The 14,992-nt window shown below is 40.4% G+C and overlaps 1 protein-coding gene across 1 annotated transcript in view; it reads right to left on the bottom strand.

The window, feature by feature from the left end:
- The window catches only part of LOC129240231 (nuclear hormone receptor FTZ-F1), a 172,309-nt gene that overhangs the window by 145,608 nt on the left and 11,709 nt on the right, over positions 1-14,992 (bottom strand). Inside the window, exon 2 of the mRNA XM_054875899.1 lies at positions 9,610-11,254. Coding sequence (XP_054731874.1) covers positions 9,610-11,146 — 1,537 coding nt within the window. The 5' untranslated portion in view covers positions 11,147-11,254. The remainder of the gene's footprint in view (positions 1-9,609; positions 11,255-14,992) is intronic.

The following is a 14,992-nucleotide window of genomic DNA, read 5'->3' on the forward strand; positions in this document are numbered from 1 at the left end:
CGAAACCATTGATCTTTTACGGGAATAACACCTCTTATTGGAAAACCCTGTAATATTTTCTCGAGATAAGGGAAGGTTGCCGGATAATTAAAAATCACCCATAACAACTATCGGAAGTAAGTATATTTTCAGATAGTCAAGCAACTATCTTAGCTTTAAAGTCACCTACAACCAATTCAAAAATCGTCAGACAATGCAAAGAAGAACTTAATGCTTTAGCGCGCACGACAGGCATCACTCTTATCTGGGTACCTGGCCAAAGGATGAAAAGGATGATGAACTGACAAGACAGGGGGCATTCTATAATGAATCCGAAGCGTTAAAAATAGGCTGTTCCCAAGGCGTGCACAAAAGGGAGACCTTCAGAAGCAGGCCGTTGACAGATGGACTAACACGGACACCTGCAAAATAACTACACAAACTTGGCACAATTTCAGCACATCCAGAACTGACGAGTTGTTAAGAAAGCCAATAGCAGACACATGCAGACTCACGTCAACGATAACGGGTCACTGGGCCGTGGGAGACCATACCAAGAAGATGCTGTATCAAAATGGAATCTTTTGTGCTAATTGGGTCTGGGCTGTGTCACTCAGAGAAAAGTGAAGCTGAATTTTTCTTTTACAGCAGGGGATCGACGGGCCATTGATCAAGATGACTAGTAAACAATGATGAAATGACGTCAATTTAGTAGACCACTTTCCAACCCAAAAACTGGTTTCTTTATTAAATTTTCGGCATTTTTTCAGCATTTCATCACTCAAAAACGAAATAATGGCATTTACATGGCGAGCAAGTGGATGGCGTATAACGGAATTCCTTAAATTCCTCTCACTTCGCGATCCGCGTCGCCATACAGAAACTTTCATAAGCTGTGCAGCCACTGTAACATCCATCAATGTCATCAATTGTGTCTGTATGTACATATGTATGTATGTCTATGCCGCGTTGTGACATTGCGGCTGGTGTGGTTAAGTGCGTGTGCTCACGTCTATGTATGCGTCTGCATTGCATTTGTGTAAGTGCGACCGCCAATGTTGCAAATATCAATTAGTGGTGCATGGAGAACTTAAGATAATCAGGCAGTAGACCGCCTTCTCTTACACTAACCGCCAACATAATCAAATTCAGCAACAGCTAGAGTTACGGCAGCAAGCTCGCATTACAGAAATAAAAATAAAAAGTGGAAAATAACAAAAATAACGTATTCTATAGCTAATGGACCTTCGACACACTTCAAAAGTGATAAGAACTAGCGGCGACAGAGACAAATGGAGAGCAAAACAAGAAGATAGTTAGCGTTTCTATTCAGGGTCAACGTCAGCCGCAAAGTCCATGCAAGTTGTAGTAGTGAGTAGTCTGCGTCATGGCGGAGTGGTGCACTCGCTAGGTAAATACTCGTACACATCTGTATGTAGGCTGTTGTGTATTGTCACGCTGCAGCTGAGTGTGGCGGACGGCCGCAATTGCAATTAATCTTTACTTTTTTGCTGCGTTTTTTTTTTCATTCTCTAATGCTGCAACTATCATTGCCACTGTCACTGCCACTGCTGACGCTGGCGCACATACATGCTTATCCTTAGCACGCATTCGTTGTTTACACAAATGGCACAAGGTCACCCAGAGACCGCTCGCCTTCCGCCGCCTACCGACTCCCGTCTGCCACGCGTTGTCTACAGCTAACAGTGACTATTTTTGTTATTGTTTTCTAATAGTGCGACGACTGGTTTGTTTGTGTGTTTGTGGATATGATTTTTCGTTTTTAGTAGAACCAAATTGTTGCGCGCCGTTGCGCCGCACTCACTCGCTTGCACTTGCAGTTGCTCGCGCTCTCACTCGCTCACTCAGAATCATAATTGGAACATGACGCATTCAATTTGGGTCAAGTGCAATGCGGCGCTTCTAATATTGGAGATTGAATACAAGGATGCAATGCAACGGAGGTCATTTGGCACTTTGTATGCACACAGATGCATGCACACACACATGCGGTTTCGTATGTAAGCGTTTACATATGTATGTATGTATGTACAGTGTTGCGCGTAATATGAGCTTTTTTGTATAAATAAAAAATTGCCTCTTTCTTAGTTTTTCTTTTTAAAAAAATGTTCTCTACATATTCAGCTAATATTGAAAACTTACAAGTAGGAAATTAAATAAATATTCCCTAATCACACAAAAGATGCTTTTTTCGCGGGACGGAGAATTTTAGATTATCAACACTGTATTCTTTGAGAGGGGATTTTTTAGTTCTCGGTTATTTTCAGGTTAGTTTGGCTTGATAAATGACCACATGAAAAAAGACTCACGCCCGAGCAACGTTTGCAATTATTAAAATTTGTTTTCAAAAACTTTTCGAGCATTACGTAAGTTTTCTGCTCTAATCGACCATTAGAGCGATTCATTCGAAAATCGATGGATCGTTTTCGAAATAAGATAATATGCAAACTGTTATTGAAACACCATTACTGCAATAAAAATGTCACCATCTGCATTGGAAAGATCAGGTGGAGGACCTGACTTCACTTAGCGTTTTCAACTGGCGCGGGTTAGCACGAGAAACAAACGACTGGTGCGCTTTAAGGTAGTAGTCTGGTAACTTATTTTGAAAATTTCGAATTTCGGCTTTTTACATATTTTGAAAGTGCGATATATTGGTAATATACTGTACAAATTTTAGACCGAAATTCGAAATATTGACGAAATTATAGCACATACATAAGAGCGGCTCGTACTTGCGCGCGCTAAGCCGCTAAAACTTTAAACGCGTTTTTCTCAAAACAACGTTTTTCCGGATGGCCGTCGTAAAAACAAATTTTCTATCTAACGGATTGAGCTGAAATTTAGATATGTTTTTCTACACATCAATAGTTCTGGCGGGTAGTAGATTTAATTTATTTCGTCCCTAACTTTCCATTTCTTACGAAGTCCGCCATTTTGTTGTTTTTGGTCAAAATCATTTGATCTTACTACCCGCCAGAACGACAAGCACACTGATTAATAAGCAATTTGTTTTTTCTGTTTCAGATGACCAAAAGTGACGAAATCACGCCGGCCAGTCACTGTACCTCTTTTTTTTGCCGCTTGCTGCAGTGTACAAAAATAGTATCAAAACATTAAAAAAAAAAAATTTTTTTTGTACACCTTCTTATACCTTTAATAACATATCAGAAAATCAAACCGATTGAATTTTATTTTCCCTTCCAAAAAATGTCCCAAACATGGCCTCAAAAAACGTGTAAGTTACCAGACTACTCCCTTAATAAACTCGGACAAAATCGCGTAAGGGGTTATCGCGCCAATCAAAAAGAAGGAAAAGAATGGGCCGCTGTAATAACTAGTCCCTTTCTACCATTTTACTACTTTATACTATTCTTTCTGAATAAATGTTCAATCCCATGCCTCCGCCTATAAACCTTCTGGTTACTTGAGTACTTGGAAGTCAAGATTTGAAGTGGCTGTGAAAGTTTGGCCTCCAGATTGCGCGAAAGTATGTTCAGATATGAAGCTGCATATGCATCTGCGCTTAAAATTTGTATAAAGCAACAAACGCGCTGTTCTATATGCGTTTACGAAGCAGTTGGGAATGAATTCCGTGCTTTCAAGTTTTGTTATGTAATTTTTATCGGCTTTCTGCAAACTGCTTTATAGGGCGTAAAAATTAAATAAAACTTATCTTCCCGTTTGTATTCTTCAGTTCTTCAACTCCATAAATATTCATTTGATATTTGTTGAACAGTGTTTTCACGGAGTGAAGTGTTTTCAGTGTACGCGCAGACACATAAGCTAATACGTTAAAAACACCGGCTATAAATGCCTTAAAATTAATTGTTGAATAGAGTAAATTTCATGGATATTGAAAAGATTTTTTGTGTTCAAATTTATTTAAACCTTTTCACTCCTAATAATGGTTATCGAGGCTTATTTAGAAAAACAATTATAAATTTGTTATTTAGGTAAAAATATTGTCAAAGAAACTTAATATTTCATATTTTCTGTACTTTCTTTACTAAATCTCCTAAATTAGTATCTCTCCATACCCTGAACTCAAATTAAAAAGAAAAACAAAAAATAAAAATAAAAAAAAAATTAAAAAACTCTGATTCGTTGAAAATTACGACCTGTAAAGCATTTTGAACCTGAATTTTCGGAGTTTCCTTATGAGGTGCCGTAGATGAGTGGCCTAAGCATGACTACTATTGAGTTGGTCCGGGTTCGGGGTCCATTGTGGCCACAAGTTATAATTTCGTAAGACAGACTTTAAAAGCACTAAGGAATATTTGAAACGAAAAAGTCAGTTGCAGCAAGAGAAGTATTATTGGAATAAAATATTGCTAACTTTTGTATAGGCATCGACTTTTTTGTAATGCCAACAAAAATATTGAATTTTATTAAAAATATGAGAAATTATTTTTAATCCCTAAATTTTTCGTAAGAAATTATTCCTAAGGCATTTTAAATATTTTACAAAAAGAATAAAAAATCAAATATCATATCATTTATGAATCAGCAGAAAAAGTTTCTTAACTTTTGCCCAATACTGTATGCACCGACACATGTAAGTATGTATGTGTGTATGTGCATATTTGCACATTCATCAGACTAAACTTTCAGACATGCAAGCAGCAATAAAGCATACGAAAATATCAAATGCAAGCAGAAGAACAAGCTATGCATTCAACTCGGCTCGTCTAGCGGTCGGGCGGCGTAGCTAGCTTTCGCTTTCGCATGCACAACTACTGCTATTCTGCCGCTGCCGATGTCGCTGCCTCTGCCACTGGCACTGCAATACATTGCAACTGCACAACACTAACTTGCATTTAATGCCTCCGCCGCCTGACATTGACACACTTTTTGCGCGTCGACGCAGACAAACACACACACATACACTCGCAAAGGCAAACATGCTTTCGTCGCTTTCGTCGCTATCGTTGTTCTCGGCGTCGTCGTCGTGGTTGTCGTTGGCTACACCTGGAAATGGGTCAAAGTCAACGCTAACAAATCAAATAGACACAGCGAGGCCGTCACTAAGTTGAATTGGGGCAGCACACCACTAATACTCGTTTTTGTTGTTGCCTGTACAACAAAATTACAAGTGCATTGGTTGCAAGGTCCTCTGCTCGTCTATTATTATTGGATAAATGCATAGAATTTGAAACCAAAACATAATACGCAGCACCACCAACAAAGCCAGCAATGCAACCTTGCCTACCAAGCAGGTTTGTTGTTGTTTTGCAAGTAGAAAAAGTTGGTTTAAAGGTTTTTCTCTAGCGAAGGAAACCTGACCTTTAAAGCATTCCAAGGATAAAAGGCTTTAAATGTTGGAAATTGGTTTAAAGTAAGCAAAAGTGGCACGCAAATGTGCTGAGAAAATTAGAAAAAATGTAAACGCATAAATACATACACACATATGTATGTATGTGCGTAGAAAGCATTTATAGTTATTTTTGTGAATGAAAAAATATTAGTTAAAAAAATTCAAGAATATCTATAATAAGTTAGAGATTATATTAAGTATTTGAAAGGTTTGCAAACAAATAATTGATGGACCCAGTGCATAAAGACTTAAAAAGTCTTACAGATACAGCCTCATTTGCTTGACAAGTTAAATCTTATATGCATGTAAAAATTATTATTTGTTTGCCTGTACGTACTTTAAAAGCTGCCAAACTAATCATCGAAATGCAATGGAACTTCGTCAATTAATTGCTTGCAATCGCCCGAAGGATATAGGCGTAGTAAAATCAATTTAAAATAAGGGAGCGTGACACCTCCCATACAAACCAATTTTACTGAATACTGAAATTTGGTGCAAGGACATAAAATATTAATGTCTTAAAACACTGGTTAGTAAAAAGTTCAAAAGTTCATAATTTTAAAATTTGTTTCAAATACTTGGGTTTCTAAAAGTTTATTACCCAACCCTATAATTTTATAATTTTATCAAAATCTGAACTTTACTCTGAAGACCCCATGCAAGTCGTGATATCCTTACCCAAAGATACTGTTTGTTTTGATGCCGAATCTTATAGTTACTCAGGCAACGAGATCGTAAACTAAACTATTCAGGTCTACACTAAAGTTTCTCTTGGAAGTAGAATACGAGGGCATCCTCTAAATCTATGAATTCAAGAGTTTCATTTCCTTAATTATTTGGTTTTTTTTAATTCAATTTGAAAAACTGTAATTTTTACAAAAATACACCCGCTATTATTAAATATTTTTTTGCTTCCTATTCTCAAAATTAAATACGACGAGTGCATATTGTGATGGGATTATCTAATTAAACAGCGGCATAGGAACAAATAAATTTTTACCTGAAATAAATATCTATGCTTTTGGAAAGCTTGCATTGCAAGCGTTAACATTTTACTAAAACTTTGATATAATTTTATTGATCTACTGATCTGTGTGCACAGCCAAAGCCTGAATAGTTGCATCTCAAACTAATGAAAAAAAAAACAATAATTTGTTCGGATAGTAAGTCCACAATATCAAAAGGGAACAAGCTTGCCGACCAAAAAGCTAAGGCTGCAGGAATGGAACCATTGCATATCTTTGATTGTGTGATGAACAAGCCCTTCTCGACCTGATCTTTCCAACGTAGAGTAGGCCTTCCACTTCCTCTGCTACCACCAGCTTGTACCCCATGGAATACTTTCAGAGCCGGAGCTTTTGTTTCCATGACATGTCCCAGCCAACGCCGCCGCTGTATCTTTATTCGCTATGTCCATGTCGTCCTAAACCTCATACAGCTCATTGTTCAATCGCCTGCGATACTCGTCGTCACCAACGCGCAAAGGTCCAAAAATCTCTCCCAAACACTCCAAGTGACGCCTCATCGGATGTTGTCATCGTCAACGCTTCTGCGCCATACATTAGGACGAACATGATAAGAGGCTTATAGAGTGAAAGTACTTTACCTCTCAGTTGCCAACTTAATACAAAACAACACTTGCTGGCAAGAGAGACTGTCCGTTGGATTTCAAGGCTGAAATTGTTATCGGTGTTAATGTTAGTTCTTAAATAAACGAAGGCGTTTACAACATCAGAATCATAACTGGTTCCGGAGGATGGTTCCGTGTGTAGAAGGCCACACACATGTGGGGAAAGTACCTGATAGCCGTTCACTTGGGAGTGACCAGGACGATTCTTCGGCATACGGTCCAAACAGCTTACAACTTCCGGGCTTAGCCCAAGTATCCTCTGGGGAGCTTCCGAACACCCGTTTGAGAGCGTGCTAATGTGAGAAGACGAAACAACCCAGGATAGCTAGTTGTGCGCTGGGTTTGGGACCCGCCACATAAAAATCCCCCCAACGAAAACACGAACAAAGCCTCGGATGAGAACATCTACGGACTAATTAACAAATATTTCGAAGCGTAAAGAACTGCGGCATGGAGCCCATTATGCAAGCTTCAGTACAACAGGCAATAAATAAATCCAACTACCCAGCCATATGCCGTAACAAGGATGTCACAGCGTTCATCCGACACACATCGGTATCGGGACAATCGGTACACATTCGCACATTTTAAATAGTGAGAGGCCACCTCCCTACCCTTACTGCATCCTGTCAGCATGAAGAGTGCAGCACCTTTTGGACGACTGCAGGCATTTTATGAATCTCAGGAAAACAAGTTTCGACAACCAACTCTCTTCGAAAGTGCTAAAACTGCTTTCCAGTAAAATGTTGTAAAAGTGACAGATCAGAGCGAATCTGACTAAATTGATTTAAACCACAAGTCTCTTTGTTTAAATATGTAATTATATAAATAAGCTTCCGTATATTCTATGAATTAACATTTTGCATTACTTAATTTTTTTATTGGGAGGTTGAATTAGTTTTAAAGGTTTTTTTCGAAGATTTATTGTGAAAAAAACGGTACAAAATATTTTATTCGAAGTATTGGCCATCGCTAGCTACAACTTTCGCCCATCTTTCGGCCAATTTCCGGATGCCGTTTCTCCAAAATTCTGGCCGCTGCTTGGCTATCCATGACTCAACCCATATTTTGGTAGCCTCGTACGAGGAGAACCGCTGGTCCGCCAAATCGAGACTCATATGCCGGAACAAATGATAATCGGAGGGAGCTATGTCTGGAATATACGGCGGGTGGGGTAACACTTCCCAGCCAAGCGTTCCAAGGTATTTTTTGACAGGTTGAGCAACATGCGGCCGAGCGTCGTCATGTTGCAAAATAACCTTGTCGTGCCTTTTTACCGTTTTCGGCCGTTTTTCTTTCAATGCCCGGCTTAAACGCATCAATTGCAGTCGGTAACGATCCCCCGTGATTGTTTCGCCCGGTTGGAGCAGCTCAAAATATACGACGCCGACCTGATCCCACCAAATGCAGAGCATGATTTTCTTGCCGTGAATATTCTGCTTGGCCGTCGACGTTGATGCGTGGCCGGGCAAACCCCATGATTTTTTGCGTTTTGGGTTATCGTAGTGGATCCATTTTTCGTCGCCAGTCACCACCCGATGCAAAAAACCCTTCCGATTTTGTCGCTCGATCAGCAATTCGCACGTAAAAAATCGCCGTTCGACGTCGCGCAGCTTCAACTCGTACGGGATCCAATGTCCTTGCTTTTGGATCATTTCCATCGCTTTTAGACGCTTGCAAACGGTTGATTTATCAACGCCTAATGATTCAGCAAGCTCTTCTTGGGTTTGGCACGAGTCCTCGTTTACCAATTCCCCCAATTCCGCGTCCTCGAACTTTTTGGGCTGGCCAAGACGCTCCTTGTCTTCGGTGTGAAAATCACCACTTTTGAATCGTCGAAACCAGTACTCACATGTTGAAATCGACGGAGTATGGTCTGGGTAGGCCTCCTGCAGCAATTCACGGGCTTGGGCTGTATTTTTTTTCAAATTGAAGCAGAAAAGCAAAGCTTCCCGCAAACTGCGTTTTGACGGCACGAAAGTTGACATACTCGGAGCACGAAAACACTGCGTTGTTTATACTTCAGCGAAATGACAGATACTGATAAACAAAGCCTAGGGATGAGGCTTTGTCATGAATATATATTCAGTACTACCAACGCGATAAAGTGATAAATAGCGCCATCTGTGTGTCACCTTTAAAACTAATTCAACCTCCAATATTAATTTATGTGTCGATAGTGCTTAATACCCATTTACCAGAAAATTAACTGCCTAATAACTTTGCTTTTCTATTAAAAAAATAATTTTATTAACTAGTGCTCCTTTCATTGTAAAATGAAAATTTATTCTTATTTTCCATATATTAAATAAAATAAAGTTTATTGATGGCGGGGGGAAAGTACGTAATTTGTCTTTATAAATTTCGGTACATCAGTCGAGTTCTAAGCTATCATTTTGTGCAGTAAAATAACGATATTCAACAAAATTAAAGTTCTCAGGTTCTTACAAAAATAGTTACGCATTTATATTTTATTTTATTTTATTTTATTATTCTTATTCTTTATTTTTAATATGTATTATTCCTTTTTTAATCTGAAAATCTGAAAAGTCTGCAAAACCTGAAAAATCACTACCACCAACAGAATATTTCCAACCATAATTGCTTCCAACAACAATAGAAAGTGAATAAATTGTTTAACAGCAAATATGTAAATACTTACCAAAACTAGCTTCGCTTACTTCCTGATCATCCATATCATCCATGGACGATAGTGAATCACAATCAATGCTAGCACTCGATGAGTTCATATGTTGCATCTGTTGTTGTTGTTGTGATTGTTGCTTCTCTGGCTCTGTGGCACAACCGTCCATAGAATTCGGCGACATCACTGTGCCATTCCCACAAGTCTTATTGTTGCTGGCGTGAGTGACGTTTGTATGGGCACTATTGCTGTCGCTAATGCAGCTGCCATCAGGCAGAGTTGATACGATGACTACTGCACTAGGCCGCTGAGTGGGCAAACCCCCACCCGCTGTCACCTCGTCAACAGTCTGCAAAACCGTTGCCCGGCTATGGCCCATTGTTGCAATACTGTTCATGCTTTGTACATTATTTTCATTGCTATTGCTGTTAGTGTTGGTGTTATTGTTGTTGTTGTTGTTTTTACTGCTGCAACTGTTGCTGCTGCTGCTGCTGCTGCTAGCTCTGACAATTTGGCTGTGATTGCTGCTAATGAAATTATTGATGGTGCTTGTGATGCTTTTACTGTTGGCAGTGTCAGTGGTTATTAATGTGGACGTTGTTGTTGTGATTTGGTTATCAGGTGAGTTGTTGTGATGCTCGTTATTCGCTTGGCTATCCAGCGTCAAAATGTTAAAATTATTGCCTGCATTCGCATTCAAATAGTTGACACCCGCAGTCGCAACAGTGGGACCGAGCACTTCTGCTTGCTGCACCTGCTGTTGCGGCTGTGGTTGCAGTTGCTGGTGATGCCGATTCGTTACTGTGCGCCCATTTCTATTGCTGCCATGCCCCCTCTTCGAACGGCTAGTATTGCTGTTATTGCTATTGTTGCTATTATTTCTGTTCGCCCTCGTTGTTGTGCTGTCTGTCGGCACGGTAGCCATCACACTGGAATTTAGTGCAGTCACCGTGGTTGCAGCAGCCGTGACCGTGACTGTGGCCTTTGAAAAATTCGCCTCAGCATCGTTGATGGCTTTCAGGGGCAAGTAGTGCGTCACATGTGTAACCTGCGCCGTCTCGCAGCTCGGCATGTCCTTCGCCTCTGTGGCAACGTCGTCCTTGACATATAAAATATTCGAAAAGTTCGACTCGACGTCATTACCATCGGTAATCAAATCGTTTGCAACAATAGTTTTGGCAGGCACCAGCACTTGATTAGCCTCGATATTTATGAGTGAAATATTCTTAAAATTACTATCCGCCGACGGTGAATTGGGGAATTTCAGGTCACAAAGACTGCTAAGCGACACGCCATCAATATTCGCATCAACGGTACGGTGATCGAGCAGCGCGGATTGTTGAATGCAATTGGTAAAGGCGGCATAATCGCTCGTTGGCTTCAAACTGCCCGACCCTTGGTGGATCGTTTTGTGCTCGTATATGAATGGTGTGACCGGGGCACTGCCAGCGCTAAGCATTTGATCTTTGTGATGATGCGTATGTGTTTGTATGGTGTTGCTGTTGTTACTACTATAACCACTGTCGGACAGCATTGGAACGTTAAAGCCGTCCATTTTAGGACGAAACTATGAAACACTTACTATATACTGATATTGAGAAATGTATTTATATTTTGTACACCTATTTGTAGTAGTAGATTTGTTAAGTCCCAGGTACAATTTCTGAAAATAAAAAGAAAAAATTGTTGTAGAAAAATGTCGCATAATAAATAAAAAATAATTATGCTTTTTTGCAACTATGAAAATTTGTCAAAAACACTCTGTCATATTTAAAATTTTCATACTTTCCTTCATACAAATTTCACCTCTAATTTATGAAAACAAAACAGTTTAAATTGACCGACCAAATATGTCCGATAAATAGAGATTTACTCTTAGGCACGAAATTATGATTTGTTAAAATGAGTACACCCCAGGAAGGTGTAATCTCTCCACTTCTATGGAACCTGACAGACAATAATCTTCAAAAAATGGGAACTAAGATAATTTCATATGCCGATGATGGTAGGTAGGTAAGATGCCAAGAGTACCCCAGGTACGCTACAAGTAGCACTTACGTGCCGTTTTGATACCATAAAGTGGACCACTACCTGTGAAAGGATTAAGGGAGGAGATAAGCCCGTCTACAGCCATCCAGTGCTGTTGATGTAGCGGAGGAGAGAAAAGGGATCTAGGCTGGAGAATTTCATCAAGTCATCCCCAAAGGAGACGCTGAGGAATCTCAAGCGCCTAGCCGCCAAAGCTGGACATCTGCAGAGAAAGTGTTCCACAGTCTCTTTCTCTGTAGGATCCCCACAGCTTCTGCAATGGGGGTTGTACGGAATTCCAAGCTTCTCCGCGTGAGTGCCGATCACCCAGTGGCCAGTGATCACCGCAATGAGTTTGGAAATTGAATGGCGGGGGGTTCCCATCACCTTAAGCGTTCTGTTTATATCGTATTGAGGCCATAGTGCTTTTGAAATGGCACACGATGAGACAGACCTCCATCTGTCTTGCGCTTTTCTTAGAAAGAAGTTGCCTGCAGGATCGCGAAGACCTCTGCTTGAAAGACGCTGCTTGCCTCCGGCAGTTTATAGGAGACCGAAATGTTGGCTGATTTGGAGTAGACCCCCACTCCCACTCCAGACTCCATTTTGGATATGTCAGTGAAAACAGAGGCCTCTATATCCGCAACAACTCTCCCCTCTTTCCAATCTTGCCTGCTCGGAAAGATAGCCCTAGCATAACCCTCAAAGCACAGTTTGCGGATGGAGAGGTCGGTGCGAATATCAGAGAAGGAAGGGGAGATCTGCTTCAAGATGCTGCTATGCCCAACAGGGAGTTGTCTCCAAAGGCCAAACTCCTTCAGTCTGATAGCACTCTGAGCAGCAATGGATTTAGCCTGCAGATCCACAGGAATTAAGTGGAGTATAACGTTGAGCGCGGCGGTGGGACATGTTCTGCAGGCACCAGTGATGCCCACACATGCAGTTCTCTGCACTCTCTCTAATTAAGTGAAGTTGTAGCCCTTCTCTGCCGATGATATTGTCATAGCAAACTCGGGTAAACACCTTCCAACACTAGGTGAACTTCAGCAAAAATCTCGCAACACACTATCCTTTAGGTGTAAAAGTCGAGGAGAAGTAAATCCGGGTAAAACGGATCTGATACAGTTTAGCAGGAGACATAAAACACCTGCTCTTAAGCAAACAGGAAGGGCTAAATATCTAGGACTTGTACTGAATAGAAACCTAAATTGGGGGCTCACAGTCGCAGAGAGTACGCAAAGCTATGACGGCATTGTACTCCCGCGGAAGGCTAATTGGGAAAAAAATGGCGAATGGAACTCAGAATGATACTACACTACAGTAGTTAGAAGAATTTTCTACTTGTAGTACCTTTGAGAAGGGTGTGAACATTAAAAGAGTTGACAAGGCTCGCATCTATTCCTATAACTGTGCAATGTCAACCACACCATCAAAAGAATTATATGCGACATTAAACGTCCTTGCCGTAGATCTTCAGGCAGGATATATCACGCGCAGAGAGGCAATAAGGTTGAACACTTTAAGTAAGTGGTCAAACACAGACTACGGCAACGGTAAAATCCTGGCTGGCATTTTGGAGCTTGCCGGTCAAGTGGACTATGCACTCCCGCCCACACTTGCCATTACCACGTTCACAACCCTCCTACCATCGAGGGAAGAGTGGAAGCGGGACAATTTAAGACAGGACGAGTACATCCATGTACACACAGATGGATCAAAGGTGTATATTCCGAACATTTTTCGGATTCCCGACTACTGTAGTATCTTTTAGACTGAACTGATGGCAATAATAAAAGCCGTGATGCTGGTACAGTATGATGCAATACCTGGAGATTATATCTGCATTTTCACTGATAGTCAGGCGGCGATAAAAACCCTCAAAGAGCAGTCGACAACCTCCAAGGTAGCCATGAAATGCCCCACATCTCTTAACGAGTTGGCTGAGTCATTTCACTAAAGATTACATGGGTTCCTGGCCATTGTGACATTGAGGGTAACTGCAGAGCCAAGTTGGCTGATGAGTACACAGACAATGACACAGGCATACCCTTACAAACATGTGAGCTACTTAGGTTTGAGGAAATTGTAAGAACAGCGAATGAAAGATGGTGTAATGAATCCACTTGTAGGATCGCCCGACAATTGTGGCCGACTCTCAAAGCTAAACCCACAGAACCTTGCTAAGCCAAAATAAGCACAGTCTTAACACACTAATTTAAGCTATAACGGAACACTGCCTAATATTCAGACATGCCCAGAGGATGGGTGGGCAAACACATTACTTCTGCAAAAGATGTCCAGATAAGAAAGAGGAAGACACGATCTCGCACCTTCTGTGTCATTGTCCTGCTCTATCCAGACGTAGGTTTACCATTTACGTAGACAATCCTTAAATGAATTCGAAGATCTCAGTACTGTGGAAATTCGGAATCTTCAAAAAATTTTGAAAAATGCACACTGCTTTTAAGACAGATAAGGATAAGTTTGCCCCGCGCCATCATTATGAGCTATGAGCCTGAGTGGATCCCACAGTGGCCAACCGTTTCAACTTAACCTTAAAGAGTCTTCTTTACGGACGCCTCTACTTTAGTTACATCGTCGATCTAGAGCTTTCCTTTAGCACATTCTGTGCCGAGCTTTTTAAATCCTTCCCCACATACATAAAGCGTTTATGTCAAAATATGTCAAGACTCTGACCAGTATTTCGCCGTGTTTGATAAGATTGCGAGAAAACGATTTCTGTTCTTCTAAATTCGTCCAGTAATACTGAAACTTTTTAATAATCCCGTAATGATTTTATCTAAAGGATGCTCTATGGCTGTCTGAAAAAGGGGTAGCTTCTTTAATACTTCACAATGACCAAAAGTCATATGAGACCGCAGGCCATATTCGAAGATCTGATTTTTATTTGTGAGCGAAGGAAGGCCATATAAGTTTAAAAATAATCTCGTGAGTTTTGAATATATCGTTCATTTACTGTGTCATAATAAACATATAAAAAAATTCTAGATAAATATGCAGAAATGACCATCAGCTCTTCTTTTTTGTGGTGTAAAAAATGCTGACGATATTTGTTATTTATGGAGGCATAAAAAATTTAACACTTTGAAGCCATTTTTCCCGGACGTTTTGATTTCTTCGATTATGACACTCTTGCAGCAAGTGAGGATATGTAAATTTTCGGTAAGCTTCTTATACTCAGTTTGTTCTCCTGAGCTCATAGTAATAAGTGGGTTTCTTTCTTGATTAAATTTAGTACAGGGAGCAGCGATCGCATACTGAAATGGATTCGTGTTTTGCTAGTCAAGACTTAATCCCCAAAATTTTATGCAAATTGATGGCCCTGCATGCGTTGCATGGGAGCTGCTCACCA

This window comes from Anastrepha obliqua, chromosome 3 (genome assembly GCF_027943255.1).
Source record: "Anastrepha obliqua isolate idAnaObli1 chromosome 3, idAnaObli1_1.0, whole genome shotgun sequence".
NCBI classification, from domain to species: domain Eukaryota; kingdom Metazoa; phylum Arthropoda; class Insecta; order Diptera; family Tephritidae; genus Anastrepha; species Anastrepha obliqua.